Consider the following 22,281-nt stretch of genomic DNA (forward strand, 5'->3'; position numbering starts at 1 on the left):
TTTCTTTTAAAAAAATAAAACTTTTATCTTAGGTGCGTTTGGTTCACGGAATGTAAGATTACTAGTGAGAATGTAAGATTATCAGGAATAGGATTATTGGGAATGTTGTATTTTGTGTTTGGTTGGCTTAGCAGGAATGTAAGATTATCGTGTTTGGTTAAAGGAATAAAGATTATTGGAATGTATATTTAATCAAATTGTCCTTATTATATATTTGTTTTTTTAACAAGTTAGAAGATTTATATATTTTCTTTAAAAATTTAAATTCATAAAATTTATATAATTTTTTTTACAAAATTTAAAATGTAAAAGGTTTAATAAAAGGGTAAAAAATTTATTTTAACTCCTGAATTTCATATAAAATTTTAATTATAGATTTTTTTGTAAATAAAATAGTTTAAGGATAAATTTGTAATTTAACCTTCGTAGAATTTTTATTATTCAATGACAGAATGATATTTTTGGAAAAAAAATTAATGGCATTTTAGTCCAAAACGTCAATAATCCAACAATACCTAAGGAAAATGAGGTAATGACATTCCCGGTAATATACCCCAAAGAATCCACTATTAGTAATCTTACATTACCGGGAATGGGATTCTCGAGCTAACCAAACGAGGAATGTGAATTCCATTTCCATGAATATCCCACATTCCCCCATCCAAACATCCCCTTATAGTTATTCATATGATAAGTGTTACATTAATAATATTATCGATTATTTATTACAAATATATATATATATCGAAAGATTTAATTGATAGTTTAGGTATTAAACACGTTAAATTTTTAATGGTAGAGTATTAAAATCAAACAAAAATTAAGTGTTGGGTATGATTTTAAAAAAATTAAAATTTAAGTATTAAAATGGATCAAAACCGATAATTTAAGCATTAGATGTATAATTTACCCTATGTTTTCGGGGTTTATTATGGCGGAAAAGTTGATACCGGAGGACAAATGGTGAGTACAAAAAATACACTATTTCCCCTATTTGTATTATGCAAGAAGGTTCCTACATGTTTCTGATATACAATCCAAGCATGAAGTCACAAATTTAAAGTAACAGTCTCAAATAAAGGTGTAAAATTTTGAAATTATTTTAAAAAGTTTAAATTGAATTATTGATGATTGAGAGAGGATCGAAACAGTAATTATTCCATTTAACTATAGAGAGCCAGGGGCTTAATTAATGAATGTTACATTTTTAAACTTTGAAAATGCCGTCAATTCCTGAAAGTTCCCCAGGGTTAACGTATTTGACTCGCAGATAGTAAGATTAGCAGGTCAATGTGAATAGGTTTAACATGTATTAATTTTATAATTACACAAGTATGTATGAGTTAATTAATTCATATTAGAGATAATTACATACGATGCCTTAAATTATGATCTCCATTTTGAATTGGTCTCTAAACTTCTAAACATTCTATGTCGATCCTTAAACTATTAATATATTATATTTTAGTCTTTACGTTAATGTGTTCTTTGAAGGTCATGAGAATTAAATTCGCTATTTTTAAAATCTCAAGAACATTTAAAAATCAGTTGATTTAATGACATATTAACAAAAAAATCAAAATGAAGTAATATTAATAATTTAATGACTAAATAAGAGTAATATTTTAAAAATTAATGATCAAATTAAAATAGTTAGAGTTTGGAGACCAATTAATTCGACTAAATCTAAATATTAAATACTTAATTAATATATGCAAATTAAATAGAAGTATATATTTTTTAAAATTAATCGTTTGTATACAATCTATTAATTAACTAATCCAAATCGAGTTATACAAAGGCTTGGGGCGACATTCTCAATCCAGTTTGCTTCTTACGCAAACGTCATGATTTGAACCCAGATTTTGCTTAAAGAATCTAATGTCTCGTCCTACTAGACCAACTTATTATTTAAAATATTAATTTTAATTAACTTAGGTGAAAATTTCACGAAATGAACAAAATAGAAATTCTAATTGGCAGACAAATAGTAGAAAAAATGAATAAAATATTAAAGTAATGTCTGCCAAAGGGGGAAATGGAATAACCACCATAGCCGGCTTAACAGAAAAGCTCGCCCAGCAAACATCTAAGACTTTTCTGAGCATTTTTCAGACAGCTAATTGCTATTATCCAATGCCTACGTTTCTCATTTGTCTCTTGTTTTTGCTATATTTATTTTCCTCATCTTTTCCTCTCTATATTACCCCACCTCCCTCTTCCACCACATCATAATCTCCAATCAAACCAATAATCTCTTTGATTAGATCTTTTACACTTCCCATGGAATCCAACCAGCTCGAAGACTCGAAGAGCTCGAGCGAAGACACCGACGATATCCGCACCGGCCGGTCCTACGAGTGCGTGTTTTGCAGGAGAGGGTTCACCACGGCACAAGCTTTAGGAGGGCACATGAACATCCACAGGAAGGAGAGCCAAGCAGCAGGCCTAGTTCTCTTCCTAGATTTGCAGACAAAGTTTCTGTTTATGATGATGACAACTACAACGTAACCCTAAACCCTAAACCCTGTCCGCCTATCCAAAGCTATCGCCCGCATTACTCCGTGGATCTTCATGAGGTATTACCTGTAAGTTATCAAACCTTTTTCCCAGATTCGGGTTGGGGATGTAGACCCCAAAACAGTGATGAGTTGTTTGTAGACAATTCACAGCATGTGAATCATTGGCCTAGGAGTACTCTTAGCTTGGGAATTGGTCCATTTGATCATGAAAACAACAACACTATGGGAGTAGTCAAGAATATGAACTAGACTTGGAGCTGCGATTAGGTCATGATCCATAGTATTATCATATATATATACTATAATTAAGAGGATTTCTCTGTATATGTATAGTATAGTTGTTCGTAGATTATTATGAAGTATTAATAGCTGGTAAAATCATAGTACTTCAAAGAACAAGGGCTTTTTTTCCTTTTTTTTTTTATTCGTATTCTTGTTTTCTTGATCTAGAACTTGATGGTGTTTGCAAACAATGGAGTATTATTGTTTCATGTTTTAGTGAAGTTGAGCTCCGAGTAATTGTTCTATAATATGGGTTGTGAGACTACAGCGATGCAATCAATGGAGAAATCAAATGAAAAGAAAACCAAAAAGTATACACTATGGAGCGTTCAAATGAGTTTTATTTGGAAAATTATGTAATCAACGAACAACACTTCACGAACCTCTTTAGTTCTCCCTGCAAAGATGCAGATCAAAAAGTTATTTATACAGTCATTTGCCAAATTCGGCTTAAACATAAATTAATTCATGCAGCGTATGTTTTCGCCATGAGCTTTAGGTATATCCATGAAATTTCATGGATTTTTTTTCTCAACTCGAAAATCGGTAGCCTTAATCCAATTTTAAGTGGGGTTAGTAAATCATATCCAGTGAATGAAGCAGATTTTAAATTAAAGATTTCTTGTTGCAGCTGCCTTGGCATTTCACTCCTGTACTGTCGTGAACTAAGGCTTTCAATTCGTCACAAGTATTATTCCCAGACAAATTCTTGTAGATGGTACAGCTTTCACGTCGCAAAAGGTGATGGTATCCAACAAAAATCGCCATTTCTTTGTCAGCTTATGATCAGGACATACGAGTGTATGTCTGGTTAATTTGTTCGGTTTGTAAAAAACGAATTCCTACAGAAAAATAAAGGGAACAATGTTTCATTGGATGACTGCATCTGTCTGTGTTCTGAATGAGAATTTGCAAACACCATGAGATATGACATTCATATTGTTGAAGGCTGTGTGAAAGAACACCATAACAATGACTCAACATTAAACAGTTAAAGCATCCAGAAAGTGTATACGTTTTTCTGGTAAGTTAACGTGCTATTTTTGAGTTCCAATGAGAAATTAAATACCATGCATTTTACACTTAGGTTCCTATTTATATGTGTCATTTTGCCCGCTGTATCAAACTCATTCAGTGACCTCAGTAGTAAAAGAGAATGTTGTTCTCCCTATACGACCCAAGTTTGAACAACTGCATCTGTAGAGTGCTCATTATCAACAGACAAAAAAAAAATCTAAACAGATATAGTTGCTTAGTTTCAAGTAGGAGCTTGGAACTTAGAAGACAGTTACAGTCAGTCGGGATTCGAATCTTTAACGCAATGACAGGAGTACAAGAAGATATTTGCAAATTGGTTATGTTGTAGGATGGTAGAGCCTAAAAGGTCATTAACTGCTTGCTACTTCATGCCACCAAGGTCTGCTTGATATACCAAAACATTTACATGTTTGAGAGAACATTGTTTACAGTAACCATGTATAAAGAGGGTCTTCCAAATTGTCACATAAAGTTCTCAACAAAAACATCGTAGATCTGTTACATAGTAAGTATACGACAAGGAAAATAACCACAAAAGATGCCACCAGTGTAAACATTCTTCTGCTTGATTTGGTCTCGAATACCTGAAAGGCAGATCAAGTTCATAGCTATGGCATGAAACAGTTGATGTACCAAGTATCAGCACACATCATACTCATATCGGGAAGAAATGGAAGCTGCAAGCAAAAGTAGTTTTGAAAAAACTCACAAAGAGCAAAAGTTCATTGAGTTCACATATGACATACCATCTTAAACTTGTCCATTGTTCCTGAGAGTATTCCCCTGGATGCATCCATATCATTTCCCTAAATACAAACCATAAGCCATAAACTAACATCATGAGAAATGAAACCAATAACATCGTGAAAAAGACAGTTTTACTGCTGCTGCATACTTACCATCTGATCCAGCATGCGATTGTGACTATTCACCTCCTCATGTATATCACCTGACAGCTATCGAAGTGGCATTTATCAGAGCATGCTTGCATGACATTTGTGTTTACAAAAAAAATCAGGACATATATGGTTATATTCTGAATGTGTTATCAATTCCACAACCTTATAATGTATCAAGATTGCATTGGCCATATAAGTGTATGATTGTATCAGGATTCAAGCTTAAAATCTACACCTAAACATGATAAATCCTTGACACTTGAAATGATAGAAAGACCTTCACTTAGTAGATTATAAAAAGATGGACAATCAACCCTCTTATTTCTCAATTCAATTGAAGAAAAAAGAAAATAAAAGAGGTGAATAGGGTCCTAAATAACGAGAGATATATAAAAGAAGACCCAACTATGTCCACTTTTAACCCTAAAAAAATAAACCATAGATTTTTCTGAACGATCTACCGTACTTACAAGAGCATATCACCTTTAATGCTCTTTAAAATAAGTTATTTTAGGATTCCACTCCCCCAGCTTTGTCAAATAGGAACTAATGAATATAAAAGAAACATTCTATCACAAAGAGTAAAAAGATTCTAACATCCCAAACCAAAAATAAAATGCTAAAACACTATTAATTCGTTAATCGGCTATATATGGAACCAATACAAACAATTGAATTAGTAATGGCATAAGATGGACAAGACTTACTCTCTTAAACAGATTCACTCTATCTTGCAATCCTTCCATTGCTCTTTCATTTTCATGCTCATCGATTTCGTGTGAGTAAGAAGATGAGGTCCTTATGCCACCTTCCTCGATGACATCGAAAAGTGCAACTCTGTTGTTACGCATGTCCCTGTAACCAAAGGAGAGATCTTATTACCAATAATGACAGCCAGAATAAGAACACAACATAACAGTAACTTCATATGAAGCATAGAATCCACAAATCAAAGTCATTATGAAAACTAACAATCAAAGAGAAGCGTTACCGTTTTAGCTATACAAACAGATAGGAAGCTCAAATTTAGAAAGGTCGATTGAAAAATCTGATATACGAACGAAGCTATAATGGCAATACCTGCTTCGATCACAAACCTTGCGAGTTGATAAACATAAACATGAAACTAACACTTTCTCAAACGCAAGAAAATGTTGATAAAATCATATGAAATATCAGATTAACTGAAAAATCAAAGGGGAGAATCAAGAAGAAAGGCTTTCAGGGGAAAAAGGAACTGATCAGATGAAAATAAATCATAAACAGATCTGAGCAAGCAATTTAACGCAACTAAACCATTGATTACAAAAAAGAATTCGCAAGATAAAGATTCGACTGACCGCCTAGGATTCATGGTTCTGCAAAATGGGAGAATCAAAGCCCTTTTTTATCCGATTTAAATGGAAGATGGACTGGATTACTTCTTCTAATTTCCCAGGCTATGGTAGCAGAAGGGAAATTATTATGAAACCAATAGATAAATATATATTTACTGATCTGATTATTTACATTTACATTTCTGATACTGTTGTATATGTGTATATATATATTTACCAGGGGATGTGATTAAAGTTAGCAATGGCAGTATGACCCGAACTCGACGGGGAAACTCGAAACCTGATTAAGTTCGAGTCGGGTCGGGTTGAATGATATCGGGTCGGGTTTGAGTTTAGGGATTTTTTCGGAGATTTTTTCGGATCGGGTTCGGGTTCGAGGCAAGGTATCTCCGCCCCGACCCGCCTCGATTATATATATATATATATATATATAATATTTTATATATTTTATATTAATTATATATATAATATTTTATTTATTTTATATTAATTATATATATAATATTTTAGGGTTCGGGTTTGAGTATAATATTTTGGGTCGGGTTTGAGGACGGGGTAAAAAAAATCTCCGACGGGACGCCCCGATAAAAAATCCATCGGGAATCGGATCGGGGATTCATTTCGGGTTCGAGAACGGGGTGAGCAAAACCCACCCGAACCCGACCCGTTGCCATTCCTAATTAAAGTAAACTAACAAAACAAATGGGCCGAAAGAGTCCCAACGCTTCTAAGGTAAATTTATAGCTCATTTTTTGCTTAAATATACAAAAGGTGTCCAACATATGTTCTTTTTCTCAGTTTAGTATCTAACGTTTTTTTCGTTTCAGTTTGGTGCCTAACGTTTCATTTTGTTACACAAAATGGTTCATGCCGTGACGGATCATTAGTTTTTTTCTGTTAAGTGACATGTGTCACAATCTGATAATTTTAAAATTTTTATTTAAAATTTAAAAAATAAAATTGTATATTTTTAAAAAAAGAAAACACAAAAATTTTAAAATAACCCCAAAACTTTGAAAACCATCATTTCAACCCATTAGCCTTTAACCCTGTCACCAGACCACCCTTCTCCGACCGGTGGTGGTGTACACCGTCGCTCCCACCTAACTCAGCAGCAACCGACGACCTCAACCCGACCCTCAGATCACCCGAAATCGGTCACCGTCGAGCTTAATCGCAAGGAAGCCATTCGGTCGCCCACCTCTAACCTTGGCTACTGCTCGTCGGGATTCATCACCGCCTAGCCCAGTGGAAGCGCCGTCCTTGACCGATCATAGCCTAGTCATCCACTCGTCTCCGTATAACAATCATTCGTGGTGGAGTGGCGTTTGAAAGTCCGACGAAAAGCCTCCATCACCGTTCGTTTTTTGCGATTTTCGGCCAAAACTGCCACCTTTCCACCTCACCGCCACTGAAGCTGAGTTCGCCGGTCCTGTCCGACCAAAACCCAACTGGTTTGGTAAGCCACCGTCGCCGAGTGGACGAGCTTGGAAGAGTTAGCTGAACGATTTAGGGGTTAGGGGTTGAAATGAAGGTTTTCAAAGTTTTGGAGTTATTTCAAAAAAAAATTGTGTGCTTTTTTTTAAAAATATATAATTTTATTTTTAATTTTAAATAAGTTTTTTAAAATTACCAGATTGTGACATGTGTCACTTAACGGGGAAAACTAACGGTTCGTCACGGCGTGACCCATTTTGAGTAACGAAATGAAACGTTAGACACCAAACTGAAACGAAAATAACGTTAGGCACTAAACTAAAAAAACATGTATATGTGGGCACCTTTTATATATTTAAACCCTAGTTTTTATACACTATATATTTTCATCTAATTATGATTATATTTTTTTTAATTATCCAATTATGTTTTGATAAAATAATTATTACTATTATATTTATATTTATATTTATATTTTATTTTAATTATAATAATTAAAAAATTAACAATGTTACATGTAAAAGTAAAGCATCGATCGACCGACGATAGTCTATTGTATGATATGAAAATTCGAGATTAATTTATGATGGAATTTTACTTAAAACAATATTTTGTTTACTCTTAAAAAATTATACGATTAATAATAATTTAATTCTAACTGAGAATATTATATTGCGATATATTTAACTTAAAATGTTATTTTGTTTACTTGAAAAAATTACACAACTGATAATAATATTGGTTGCAACCGAGAGTGCTACTTTAGTTTATTGCCTTAATTTTTTAAGTTACAACTGCAATAATTATGTAATTTATATAATTTATTATGGAGAATGCAATATTTTAAAAATCTCTAAAATAGATTATCTTTTTCTTCATTCTTATTCTTAGTTGATAGACAACGACACCAACCTCAATATTTCTTATTTTGCTTTTAATTTTTTTATATTGCATATTTAATTATTTTTTAGTTTTTTAATAACTTTGTTTTATGGTATGCTTTTCACTGTCTGATTGTCATGATTTTCTTTACTTTTACGGCACGTTATTGGTTGTTTGATCGTTGTTTTCGTTTATATTTTTTTATTATAATTGAATTTGACATCATCATGAATGATAAACACGATGCGTATTTGTTATCATGATGATCTTTCTTACTTTGGACCATCGTATTGACGTGATTTACATTAATAGATAGTTTTTTCACTCCCTTGACTTTGATTTATGATTTGTTGGTGGTTTTTAAATAGTTTAATTTCTTTTTATAGTTTGTTTATCGATGCAGTAAGATATATTTGTATCTATCTTTTGTTCAAGTTTTTATTAGGTTTTTAATCTTTTCATTGTATGGTATTTGTTTGATCTTAAGTGGCTAGTTTTTGTATTAATGGTTGTAGTAAAATGATATTTTCCTTATATCAATGGTTAGTTTTTATTATGTTTATGGTTGTAAACCTTGATTATAATTCTAGATATTTTATATTCTTAATAAAACTAATGATTTTGTTAAAAATAATAATATTTTCAATTTTAACCCAAAATATTATCTATATTATTCTAAATATATATTTAATAAATTTTCCAATTCTAAATATATAATTTTCCAATTATATTTAATAAATATATATTTAACAAATTAGTCAATAATGTTATCGATTTGAAACAAATTGTTCACTAACGTTATTGATATGTAACAAATTAGTAATTAGTGACTCAGGTGGTGTTTGTTTTCACTGTGTAAGCTCTTCAAACCACTTATGTCTGCGTCGCGCAGACCACGCGCAGACATTAGGCTTCGCAGACTGTTTGTTTTTTAGAAGACAGAAGCTCTTCAAACGTCTGTGCGAGCTCTTCTTGGTGCAGACTTGGTTTTATGTCTTTAAAGGTCTTCAAACCTCTTCAATAACAATTATAAAAATATAATTATTTATTAAAATAATTTTAAATAATTTAATAAGGTTATTTATTTTAAAATAATTTATTATAAAATAATTTATTTTAAAATAATTTATTATAAAATATGAATTGATTTATTTTAAATAATTTATTTTAAATAATTTATTAGTATGGATTGATTTATTTTAAAATATGGATTGATTTATTTTAAATAATTTATTAGTATGGATTGATTTATTTTAAAATATGGATTGATTTATTTTAAATAATTTATTAGTATAGATTGATTTATTTTAAAATATGGATTGATTTATTATTGTAGTTGTATGGATTGATTTATTTTAAATAATTTATTTGTATGAATTGATTTATTTTAAAATATGGATTGATTTATTATTGTAGTTGTATGGATTGATTTATTTTAAATAATTTATTAGTATGGATTGATTTATTTTAAAATATGGATTGATTTATTATTGTAGTTGTATGGATTGATTTATTTTAAATAATTTATTAGTATGAATTGATTTATTTTAAAATATGGATTGATTTATTATTGTAGTTGTATAAATTGATTTATTTTAAATAATTTATTAGTATGCATTGATTTATTTTAAAATATGGATTGATTTATTTTAAATAATTTATTAGTATGGATTGATTTATTTTAAAATATGGATTGATTTATTTTAAATAATTTATTTGTATGGATTGGTTTATTTTAAAATATGGATTGATTTATTATTGTAGTTGTATGGATTGATTTATTTTAAATAATTTATTAGTATGAATTGATTTATTTTAAAATATAGATTGATTTATTTTAAATAATTTATTATTGTAGTTGTATGGATTATTTAAATTTCAGTATTGTAAAACTAAAATTATTTAAATCTCAGTATTGCAAAGCTCTTTTAAGTTTAAAAAATCACTTTATTTATATTTCAGTTCATTTTAGCAGTCTACAGACATTAAAAAACAAACAGTCTTCTTCTTGCAGACTGTAGACTTTTGATCTACCTCTTTTATTGCAGATGCCTGTAAATGTAATCCGCAGACTATAAATCTTTTACTTCTGCAAAAACAAACATCACCTCAATGTTAATCATTATTAACTTAAGTGACATAAAACTACTGTAGCACGTTAGTTTGACTTTTATGACACCATTTTACCACCAAAAATAATTTTGACTATCCCTCGCCTCTTTTTATACTTCTCCTACTTTAACTCACAATTTCTCTTCTTTCTCAAAATCTCGAACAAATCATACATTGTTCAAGAAAAAAGGAAAATGGTGAGTTGAAAAGGAAGGATAGAAAGAGACGAGGGTTGGTCACAAAAGTCACACGTGATCAAATGATGTAAAAAAGTCAAATTAACGAGTCACATCAATTTTTCATCACCTAAGTTAACGTCGAGTGATCGATTCGTTACAAATCGATAATGTTGACCAATTTATTACTCTTAAAATTTTAGTGAGAAAAATAAAAATTTCTTCAAATATTAGTGACTATTTGTACAATATATTCTAATTAATATCAGAGCTCTATATGTTTAGAAATTGAAATGGGTCGAGTTTTTGTTCATCCCGAACTCTAACCTGATCTGAATTTTTTAAAATCTAAATCCAATCTGAGTTGACTCGAATTCGAATTAAAAAAAAAATTGATTCGATCAAATCGGATCAAATAGTAAACAATCGGGTGGGGGCGAAATTGCCATCCCTATTAACACGTTGAAATAGGAAAATATCGAGCTCTAAAACCTTTTGCCCACTAAACCAATAATCCAAGTCCCCAGACCCCGGCGCGCGTCGTTTCCAAGCAGCTGCTCAAAGGTCCGCCAACTGATCTGAATCCCCAACTCATGGGTTCATTGGACGACGGCGTATCAGCATCGGGATCGTCTTTGTCAAACAACGTGGAAAAATTTCTGTGCGACCGGTTGCTCGACCCCAGCCAGCCAATATCTGAGCGCTTCCGAGCTCTCTTCTCCCTTCGCAACCTCAAAGGCCCTGACCCTCGCAACGCTCTCATTCAAGGTCCATGCGCTTCATAATTTTGCATATCAAATTTCACGTCTTTCTCCCTTTTCTAATTATTTTCAGAGAATGTATGTTTTTTAAGTATATAATTAGGGTTAAATAGAGGACTAATTACTTTATTTTTCTTGAATACTTCTTTCTATTTCCATTTGCATCGTTTTTTTTAACTCAACTAATGTAGAAAATGCATGGAAAGATGAGAATTTGTGTCCCTTAATCTGGGTTAAATAGTTCGGTTGCTACAATTGATTATATAAATCTCACTAAAGATAAACGAGCAAATGATAACTTTATCAATGAATTAACCGTAAAAGTCTGCTTTCTTTCCCATAGTGAACAGTCTAATCTTTGTTGCAATCTATGTTCCTGCAGCCACAAGGGATTCATCAAATTTGTTGGCTCATGAAGCTGCATTTGCATTGGGTCAAATGCAAGATACTGAAGCTATTCCTTCTTTAGAAGCTGTTCTAAATGACCTTTCTTTGCATCCCATTGTTCGTCATGAGGTTGGTTCATGTGAAGTTGTTTTACTGTTTTGTCTTCAATTTATCTTTGTGGTGTGATAGATATTTTCCTTGATTTTTTCATATGTTATTCTGCCACAGGCAGCTGAAGCACTTGGTGCGATTGGTTTAGAGAGTAACATTCCTCTTTTGAAGAATAGTTTGGTTCTAGATCCTGCTCCAGAAGTCCGGGAAACGTGCGAATTGGCTCTCCAGCGAATTGAGGAGTTAAAATCTAGCAGTAGTGATGATAAATCATCAATGAAAGAAACATCACCTTTTTTGTCAGTTGACCCTGCTGCAGCAGCTCCATCTCATTCATCTGTTGATAAACTTCGGTATTTCTCATTATAGTTGGTGGATGCAACTTTAATTTATCTTGTTTCTTTGTTTAGGCTATTTACTGGTGTTGTCTAATATTAAGGGAGGTGCTATTGGATGAGGAAAGAGGCATGTACGAGAGGTATTCAGCTCTCTTTGCTCTCCGAAACCATGGTGGAGAGGAAGCTGTTTCTGCCATTATTGATTCTTTGGAATCCAAAAGTGTTTTGTTGAAACATGAGGTTTGATGGCGTTCCTTTAATTAATTGTCTTACTTTCTATGCAGTCTTAATTTTTTTCCATTGCAACTGGATGGATTTTTATGTTTGTCAACTGGCTGTGATAAGGTTGCTTATGTCTTGGGTCAATTGCAAAATAAAGCTGCTTCAGCTGCACTTAGCAATACTGAGGAATGTGGGTGAACACCCAATGGTTAGACATGAAGCTGCTGAAGCTCTCGGCTCCATTGCAGGTTAGACTATGTAATGCTAATGGTCCCACATAACTGCCTTTTTGTGAGGGTTGATAATGAGACTTAAGCCAATTTTGTTGTTTTCATAAGGGATAGACAATAAGTGCTGCTAAGCAATGACATCTGATCCGTCTCTTGCGTTCACTTTTTCTTGGATGACTTCTATGGCTTATGAATTTTTCCTCTTGCTGTTTTGACTTATTTAGTCTAATTGAATTCCTCATCGTGCCAATGTTATAGATGATCAAAGTGTAGCACTGCTTAAGGAATTTGCTAGGGATCCTGAGCCTATCGTCTCACAGAGCTGTGAAGTCGCTCTTAGCATGCTGGAATTCGAGAGAGCAGGAAAATCATTCGAGGCATGTAACTCACAATTCTAACTTAATTCTAGTATGATTGTTATTGAAGTCTTTTACTTTCTCGTGATGACAGTTGTAATTGTTTTTGTGTGCAGTTCCTCTACATGCAAACTCCTGCGGTGCATTAGAACTGGTAAATACTCGAGTCTCTGGGAAAAGACAGGAGTTGAAACACTAAACCACAACTTATAAATCATCTTATCTGGGTGTCTGTGTCACCATTTTGCTGCAACTTACAAATCTTTTGTTACAGGTAATGATTGCATTGTCAAAAAGAACGAGAAAGATGAGAAATGAAGTTGGAAAATTATTATTAATATCCCTTTTGTTTAGAACTCGTAACCAAAGGAACAACCCAAAACATTTGTTTTCTACTACAAACTTTTCAACTCGAGCATGATGAAAAATGAAGTCAGAACTATGTATGTGGCATCAGAAGCCTAGCTAGCTAGCGAGGAAGACAGTCAGAACTATGACAGTGGAATGTAGTTTGTTTTTTTGGGTTGCTTATGCAAACCACCATTTGCCTTTGTTAGGGAGTAAAGAACCATGATCTTATTTATGCTTTTTTTTTTTTGGTGGATGACATCAAGTCTTTGGGGTCATTTTTCTTTGCATGTTAATTTGAGTTAGCTCCATGCTTTTTCTTGGGCCAACGTGCCACGCCATTTTTGTTCTGGTTGCAGCTGTTTTGTCTGCATTTAGACTTTTTGGTTGATTGATATGATACCAAATTCTAACATGGCTGATGCAAACATACAAATATCCATTATTACATTGCATATCTGTGAATTATAGCATTAAGTATGCCTTTGGTTAGCATGTGAATTGATCTGAAATATTGCAATGGGTTGTTATTTATATGTAATATACAAAACATATATTGAACTCACAAGGAAATAACATTTATTGAATGAAATATCCACAAGTGAGCATGTGTAACACCCCAATTTAGGGGCTAAATTTAAGAAAATATAAATTGGTGGATTTAATTTGGTATTTTGAAAGAAATAAGGGATTAAATTGTAAGATTTCAAAGTTGACAGACCGTTTTAAGAAGTGCAGGAAGTTCAATGGCTAAACTCTTGGTTTAGCCATTTTTAATTATGAGATATTATAAACCCCCAGACTCCCGTATGTTTCTGGAAAATTTTCCAGTTTTCCTCTCCCGTTCTCCTTACTTCGAACTCCGATCTACTCGCCGTCCGACCTCCGATCGACGAGCCGAAACCACCATCGTGTTCGTTGCCAACCGAGGAACAAAACCCCTCAAACCTTTCGTCGTGAATCATCACCGTTCGTCGTGAATTTCAGTTGGAAGTATCGTCGGTAATAACTCGGTTTTAGTTGGTTTTTCATCGATTCACGACGATCGGGTCATCTGTTTACGACACCTCCCGCACCATCGTGTTCCTTGTGCCGTTCCGAGTCCACCGGTGTTCTTCTTTTTCTCCGGCGGCGGCGGCGCGTTGGGAGGTGAACCGGTCAAACTTCCCGATTTGTTGAAATCGAGCTCTCCGCCGTTCAAAATTGTGAACCGAGCTTTGTAAGTATCTCGAAATCGCTCAAAATAATTTTTAGAAATTTTTCCGGGATTTTATCACTGTTCACGCGCCCCCACGCGCCGCCACTGCGCGTGGGGAAGGAAAAAGTGACCGGTTTGACCGGTTTTGGAACTGTTTTGACCGGTTTGACCGGTCACAACCCGACCCGACCCGTTGACCCGACCCGACCCGTTTACCTGACCCATTGACCCGACCCGACCCGTTGACCCGACCGTTGACCGTTGACCCGTTGACCATTGACCGGAGTTGACCACTGTTGACCAAAACTTTGACCGGCTTTGATCGGGCATTAAACGACCTTTGACTTCGACCGAGTATACCTATCCTGACATTTTTCGACGTTCCAAATCCGATTCCGCTGTCCGTTTTTCGAAATTCGAACCCGAAGGCCTCGTAATTGTCAGTCAAACCCGTTGACTTTGATTTTGACCAAAAATTCCAAATTTCCGAAAAGTCATATTTTATGCTTTCGACGTCCTGAATCCGAATCCGAAGTCCGTTTCGCCAAATTCAAACCCGGTAAGCCGTCTTTCACTGATTTATCACCCGATTCGATCCGTTTATCGTAATTAAGCTCCGTTTCTGATATAATTTATGCGATATGTATCTGAGGAATTATTGGAAGTTGAATTGAAGATCAAAGGCGTTCGAATGGAATTTTTATGGTCGATCAGTATTACACGGAAATCGAGGTAATACTTTACTACCTCTTTATGCTTTATGGAACATGTTGATATTGGTAAATGCATGAATAAGATAATGTTGGTCACTTTTGTGGAGTTGAATAATTTATTCACTCGATATGAATGTGGTAGAAATTCTGTAACTGAATACGGATCGAATGACTAAGATAAGAGATTGATAATTGTTAGAATTAAATTACAAGTTTGTGATTGGTGATAAAGAAATCAGCTCTGGATTTGTAACTTATATTTTATATCATCAAGGGTTAAATGTTAAAGATACTTGGATGAAAAATTATGAGAATACTCCGATATGGTAAAATTACGAAATTACCCTTATGTTGGAAAATGATAAGAATTGCCCCTGGAAGTTGGTTAATAACTCTGAAAAGACATATTGATCCGATATAACTACTGATGTGCATAAGAAATGTTAGTTTTATTTGGAAATTATGGATAACCGGTTTTAATCCTATGAGAGTTTGTGAAGGAATCATTTCAAAATCAAAGAATGTTCGGGAAAGCAATTGATCATAGGATCTCTAAATTATAATTATTTTCGTTAAGTGCTAATATTGAAATTATTTGGTTAAGAAATTACGAAAATGCCCTTGAGAGATAAAATAGTCTGAATTGACCCTGAATGAGAGAGTACTTTGAGGATTTGTACTTAACTCGATTAAGTACGAATTTAATTGTTAAGATCCTGTCTTTGTACAGAAAAATTTATAATATTCCGTTTGAAAAATCTGAGAAGACACTTGACCCGAAAATATTCGAATAAGGGGTAATACTTGAAGAGTAATTTATTGGAGGTATTCTGCTGACAGAATGTTCGAAAGGACTGAAGTAAATGATAAGATTGAATTAAATAATAAGACCGGATGGAAGGAAATGATTGAAATATTCTAGAATTATAAAATGACCAAATTACCCCTGGAATGGAAATAACTCAAGAATGTCACCAAGCTCAGGAATGAATGGATATACTCAAGCTTTGAAATGAATAGAAAAAAATGTTAAGCACCAAAATGACCAAAATGCCCTTATGACCTAGAATAAGTAAATGTCTTGGATTAATTAAGAAATCCAAATAAACATGGATGTTGTGCTACCAGTAAAAGTTGTGAAACGCAACTTAAGTGATTAACCAACGTTAGTACTATATCATTACCTGAATGATATAAGTATCACTTGAATGTTTGTTCATCAGCTCAAATTTGGATCGATGATAATTCTGGAAGTACTTGGCGCAGCTCAACTCTAGAGCGCATACAGTACTAATAAGTGAGTAGTCGTTAGTCAAATCAACCACGAATACCAGAATGACTTTATTATATGAATAAATTGAAATGAAATGTAGTACAACGTGTATTTGAAATTCAGAAACGTCTGAATTATTCTGGAAAACTTTAAAGTAATCGAGATAGACTTGCTTACCAAACGAACTAAGTAACATCAATGAGTAAGGATTAAATAGGTGATTTGATGAGTTTGGAAACACTGTTGAACTTACATGATGAATTGTCATTATGGGTTATGAGCCATGGATCAAGTACGTCAGTATTTCCTGATATTGTTGAAACGTGGAAATGAAATAAAGACCGTTGGAAGATTTATTCAGTGATGATTATGGGGATGATCTATGGATCTGCACTATGGTATTAAAGAGTGAATACACTGGAAGGATAATGAATTGACTTGTTGACATGCATCAGTTTGAGACTTGTGTAACTCGAGTTGTTTGATAATATGATCGATAGTCGTAGATTGTAAATGACTTGAATCTTCGATTCTATATTTCATCTAAAATCACTTCGGTCATGTTTGGAAAAAAAAAACAAGTAACGCAGATGGAAAAGATTCTGAATATCTCATTTGGTTCAATTGGGCTGAAATCCTATGAATTTAAAGTATATTCCTGAATACCCCTGATTGTTTGGGTAATGGAATCACTCGCAGTAAATCTGAATTTAGAATTATTATGTATAAAGGTTCCTGAACGTTTTCCTAAAGCACACGAAAATATAGTGGGATTCTAATGTATCAACATTAAATGTCTGGCTAGATCGGTTAGTAATCGATTCTCCTCAATAGGACCTTGTTCCAGGAATTCGATCAAATTTCATAAGTTTCATGTTATCCAAAATGATAACTACAATGGCCTCTGGAAATACTGGGATTCTCTAGTGTGTTCCCTACTTATTATTGAACTATTTTATTGGTTTTAATACGTGGTACACCGAATTCATTGGTTATTGTTTTATGGATGCACCAATTTAATGTGACAATTTATGGAATATGGCTGCTATCTAATTTTTGTTTTGAAATGGTATATGATTACCATGTTTTTGGATTTATGGAATTTATGTCACGGTGCAATTGAATTTTGGAATTGAATTACGATGGAATAGCTCTGATCAAGCTAACTGGGCCTAATGTGACTCTTGAGGGCCCCAAGATGTTTCATTAGGTCGGCTTTCCTTTGCTGTGTGCTTAGGGTAAGCTATATGGACTTATTGACTTGGGCTTAAGGATACAAGCTTCAGAGCCTATCCTTAAGTCGGCTTTCTTTTTGCTATGAGCATAAAGTAAGCTATATGGAAAATAATTTTGGCAACTACTGATGGTGTACCAGAAAAGGGTTTAAACTATGATTTTCAAAAGTTAAACTCTTTTACGAAATTGTGATATTTACTGGACTATGATTTGTACCTATTATGATTTTATTATACTGTTGGAACACACTAGACATCCTATTCGATCTCCTGAAAATGTCATACTTTGAAAGGTTTCTTATGAACTGAGATTCATGGCTTCTACTCGATGAACTTCTAAGGGAACCCCAAATTATTCTACAAGCTGGTATACATATGATTCAATAAGGAAATTATATGGCTTTCTATTTATCTACATGTCATGTAGCATCATCTGGTAGTTCTGTATTACTGAGCTTTCCAAAGCTCACTCTATTACTCACCTTTTCAGGTTAAAACAATTGTACCAGTGCATCTATCGACTTCAGTAAGGGAGTTCTTCCGGCGTGGTTGCAGAGTATGGTATTTGTGATTAGGGGGCATGTAATTGTATTTTGATTTATATACGAGTTTGGAAATCTGTTTTATTTTTAAATAGTGATAAATGATTTTATAAGTTTACATGTTCTGATAAAAAGTTTTAAAATTTCCGTTATTTTTACGGTGGGTCGCTCCGGTGACCCTAATGTGACTTCCCGAATCGGATCGGGCTACCCGCATCGGTTTGGGGTGTTACATTTAGTGGTATCAGAGCTATGGTTTGAGTTAAGATTTTTCAAGATAGACCGGCCGGTCAAATGTCAAAATATGTCTGATCAGTACATGCCCCTAGACTGCAATCGTACCTCTCTGAGCCGGAACTCCAGGGCTGAGTCCCTATCTGTATTGAGTAAACCAAAGTTTCTATCTGCTAAGGCTATACTTGTACAAAAAGGAATACCAGCAACATCTGTCTAAACGCTGTAAAGTATCTCATGAGCCATGTGAGAGTTATTCATCTGAGAATTTCTGACTCGACTCCGGAAATGAAATTGAGATATGTTGCTGCTCTACGAGCCTATTCACGTATCCAATGCTGAATTGATTTCACAAGAATAAAGTTGTTCTGATTATTTACTTGGACTGAGGGAGAATTCTGAAGAGATTGATTACTCGAGAAAATTTTAAATTCTTTTATTGAAATAAGTAAAATTTATGATAAGAATGTATGCTCAGCTGGTTAAGGATAAGTGGAGGAATCGTACTTTTATAAAAGCTATTGATAGATTTGAAAGAACTGATGGAAGTTTTATTTATGCAATTATGTGACATGAATGAATTTCGAGGACGAAATTTTTTTAAGGAGGGGAGAATTGTAACACCCCAATTTAGGGGCTAAATTTAAGAAAATATAAATTGGTGGATTTAATTTGGTATTTTGAAAGAAATAAGGGATTAAATTGTAAGATTTCAAAGTTGACAGACCGTTTAAGAAGTGCAGGAAGTTCAATGGCTAAACTCTTGGTTTAGCCATTTTTAATTATGAGATATTATAAACCCCCAGACTCCCGTATGTTTCTGGAAAATTTTCCAGTTTTCCTCTCCCGTTCTCCTTACTTCGAACTCCGATCTACTCGCCGTCCGACCTCCGATCGACGAGCCGAAACCACCATCGTGTTCGTTGCCAACCGAGGAACAAAACCCCTCAAACCTTTCGTCGTGAATCATCACCGTTCGTCGTGAATTTCAGTTGGAAGTATCGTCGGTAATAACTCGGTTTTAGTTGGTTTTTCATCGATTCACGACGATCGGGTCATCTGTTTACGACACCTCCCGCACCATCGTGTTCCTTGTGCCGTTCCGAGTCCACCGGTGTTCTTCTTTTTCTCCGGCGGCGGCGGCGCGTTGGGAGGTGAACCGGTCAAACTTCCCGATTTGTTGAAATCGAGCTCTCCGCCGTTCAAAATTGTGAACCGAGCTTTGTAAGTATCTCGAAATCGCTCAAAATAATTTTTAGAAATTTTTCCGGGATTTTATCACTGTTCACGCGCCCCCACGCGCCGCCACTGCGCGTGGGGAAGGAAAAAGTGACCGGTTTGACCGGTTTTGGAACTGTTTTGACCGGTTTGACCGGTCACAACCCGACCCGACCCGTTGACCCGACCCGACCCGTTTACCTGACCCATTGACCCGACCCGACCCGTTGACCCGACCGTTGACCGTTGACCCGTTGACCATTGACCGGAGTTGACCACTGTTGACCAAAACTTTGACCGGCTTTGATCGGGCATTAAACGACCTTTGACTTCGACCGAGTATACCTATCCTGACATTTTTCGACGTTCCAAATCCGATTCCGCTGTCCGTTTTTCGAAATTCGAACCCGAAGGCCTCGTAATTGTCAGTCAAACCCGTTGACTTTGATTTTGACCAAAAATTCCAAATTTCCGAAAAGTCATATTTTATGCTTTCGACGTCCTGAATCCGAATCCGAAGTCCGTTTCGCCAAATTCAAACCCGGTAAGCCGTCTTTCACTGATTTATCACCCGATTCGATCCGTTTATCGTAATTAAGCTCCGTTTCTGATATAATTTATGCTGATATGTATCTGAGGAATTATTGGAAGTTGAATTGAAGATCAAAGGCGTTCGAATGGAATTTTTATGGTCGATCAGTATTACACGGAAATCGAGGTAATACTTTACTACCTCTTTATGCTTTATGGAACATGTTGATATTGGTAAATGCATGAATAAGATAATGTTGGTCACTTTTGTGGAGTTGAATAATTTATTCACTCGATATGAATGTGGTAGAAATTCTGTAACTGAATACGGATCGAATGACTAAGATAAGAGATTGATAATTGTTAGAATTAAATTACAAGTTTGTGATTGGTGATAAAGAAATCAGCTCTGGATTTGTAACTTATATTTTATATCATCAAGGGTTAAATGTTAAAGATACTTGGATGAAAAATTATGAGAATACTCCGATATGGTAAAATTACGAAATTACCCTTATGTTGGAAAATGATAAGAATTGCCCCTGGAAGTTGGTTAATAACTCTGAAAAGACATATTGATCCGATATAACTACTGATGTGCATAAGAAATGTTAGTTTTATTTGGAAATTATGGATAACCGGTTTTAATCCTATGAGAGTTTGTGAAGGAATCATTTCAAAATCAAAGAATGTTCGGGAAAGCAATTGATCATAGGATCTCTAAATTATAATTATTTTCGTTAAGTGCTAATATTGAAATTATTTGGTTAAGAAATTACGAAAATGCCCTTGAGAGATAAAATAGTCTGAATTGACCCTGAATGAGAGAGTACTTTGAGGATTTGTACTTAACTCGATTAAGTACGAATTTAATTGTTAAGATCCTGTCTTTGTACAGAAAAATTTATAATATTCCGTTTGAAAAATCTGAGAAGACACTTGACCCGAAAATATTCGAATAAGGGGTAAATACTTGAAGAGTAATTTATTGGAGGTATTCTGCTGACAGAATTGTTCGAAAGGACTGAAGTAAATGATAAGATTGAATTAAATAATAAGACCGGATGGAAGGAAATGATTGAAATATTCTAGAATTATAAAATGACCAAATTACCCCTGGAATGGAAATAACTCAAGAATGTCACCAAGCTCAGGAATGAATGGATATACTCAAGCTTTGAAATGAATAGAAAAAAAATGTTAAGCACCAAAATGACCAAAATGCCCTTATGACCTAGAATAAGTAAATGTCTTGGATTAATTAAGAAATCCAAATAAACATGGATGTTGTGCTACCAGTAAAAGTTGTGAAACGCAACTTAAGTGATTAACCAACGTTAGTACTATATCATTACCTGAATGATATAAGTATCACTTGAATGTTTGTTCATCAGCTCAAATTTGGATCGATGATAATTCTGGAAGTACTTGGCGCAGCTCAACTCTAGAGCGCATACAGTACTAATAAGTGAGTAGTCGTTAGTCAAATCAACCACGAATACCAGAATGACTTTATTATATGAATAAATTGAAATGAAATGTAGTACAACGTGTATTTGAAATTCAGAAACGTCTGAATTATTCTGGAAAACTTTAAAGTAATCGAGATAGACTTGCTTACCAAACGAACTAAGTAACATCAATGAGTAAGGATTAAATAGGTGATTTGATGAGTTTGGAAACACTGTTGAACTTACATGATGAATTGTCATTATGGGTTATGAGCCATGGATCAAGTACGTCAGTATTTCCTGATATTGTTGAAACGTGGAAATGAAATAAAGACCGTTGGAAGATTTATTCAGTGATGATTATGGGATGATCTATGGATCTGCACTATGGTATTAAAGAGTGAATACACTGGAAGGATAATGAATTGACTTGTTGACATGCATCAGT

The 22,281-nt window shown here is 34.1% G+C and overlaps 2 protein-coding genes and 1 pseudogene across 2 annotated transcripts; 2 read left to right on the forward strand and 1 right to left on the reverse strand.

Moving 5' to 3' along the window:
- The first annotated feature begins 2,234 nt into the window (after window positions 1-2,234).
- Window positions 2,235-2,803, forward strand: LOC120152138 (annotated as a pseudogene).
- A 1,448-nt stretch (window positions 2,804-4,251) lies between these two features.
- Window positions 4,252-6,172, reverse strand: LOC120152114 (bet1-like SNARE 1-1). The gene is made up of 5 exons (XM_039164402.1): window positions 6,082-6,172; window positions 5,449-5,596; window positions 4,742-4,798; window positions 4,589-4,648; window positions 4,252-4,426 (listed from the first exon to the last, which is right to left on the reverse strand). Exons 1-5 carry the CDS (start codon window positions 6,093-6,095, stop codon window positions 4,268-4,270), a joined length of 438 nt encoding a protein of 145 aa, XP_039020333.1. The 5' UTR covers window positions 6,096-6,172; the 3' UTR covers window positions 4,252-4,267.
- Window positions 6,173-11,184: 5,012 nt separating this feature from the next.
- On the forward strand, window positions 11,185-13,599 carry LOC120152136 (deoxyhypusine hydroxylase-like). Its single transcript, XM_039164419.1, is given in 8 exon segments — window positions 11,185-11,453; window positions 11,829-11,962; window positions 12,062-12,297; window positions 12,384-12,522; window positions 12,628-12,680; window positions 12,682-12,752; window positions 12,993-13,111; window positions 13,207-13,599. Coding segments are annotated over 8 exon segments (960 nt in total). The 5' UTR covers window positions 11,185-11,278; the 3' UTR covers window positions 13,240-13,599.
- The last annotated feature ends 8,682 nt before the right edge of the window (window positions 13,600-22,281 follow it).

This window comes from Hibiscus syriacus, unplaced genomic scaffold (genome assembly GCF_006381635.1).
Source record: "Hibiscus syriacus cultivar Baekdansim isolate YM2019G1 unplaced genomic scaffold, ASM638163v2 tig00111085_pilon, whole genome shotgun sequence".
Taxonomy (NCBI): Eukaryota; Viridiplantae; Streptophyta; class Magnoliopsida; order Malvales; family Malvaceae; genus Hibiscus; species Hibiscus syriacus.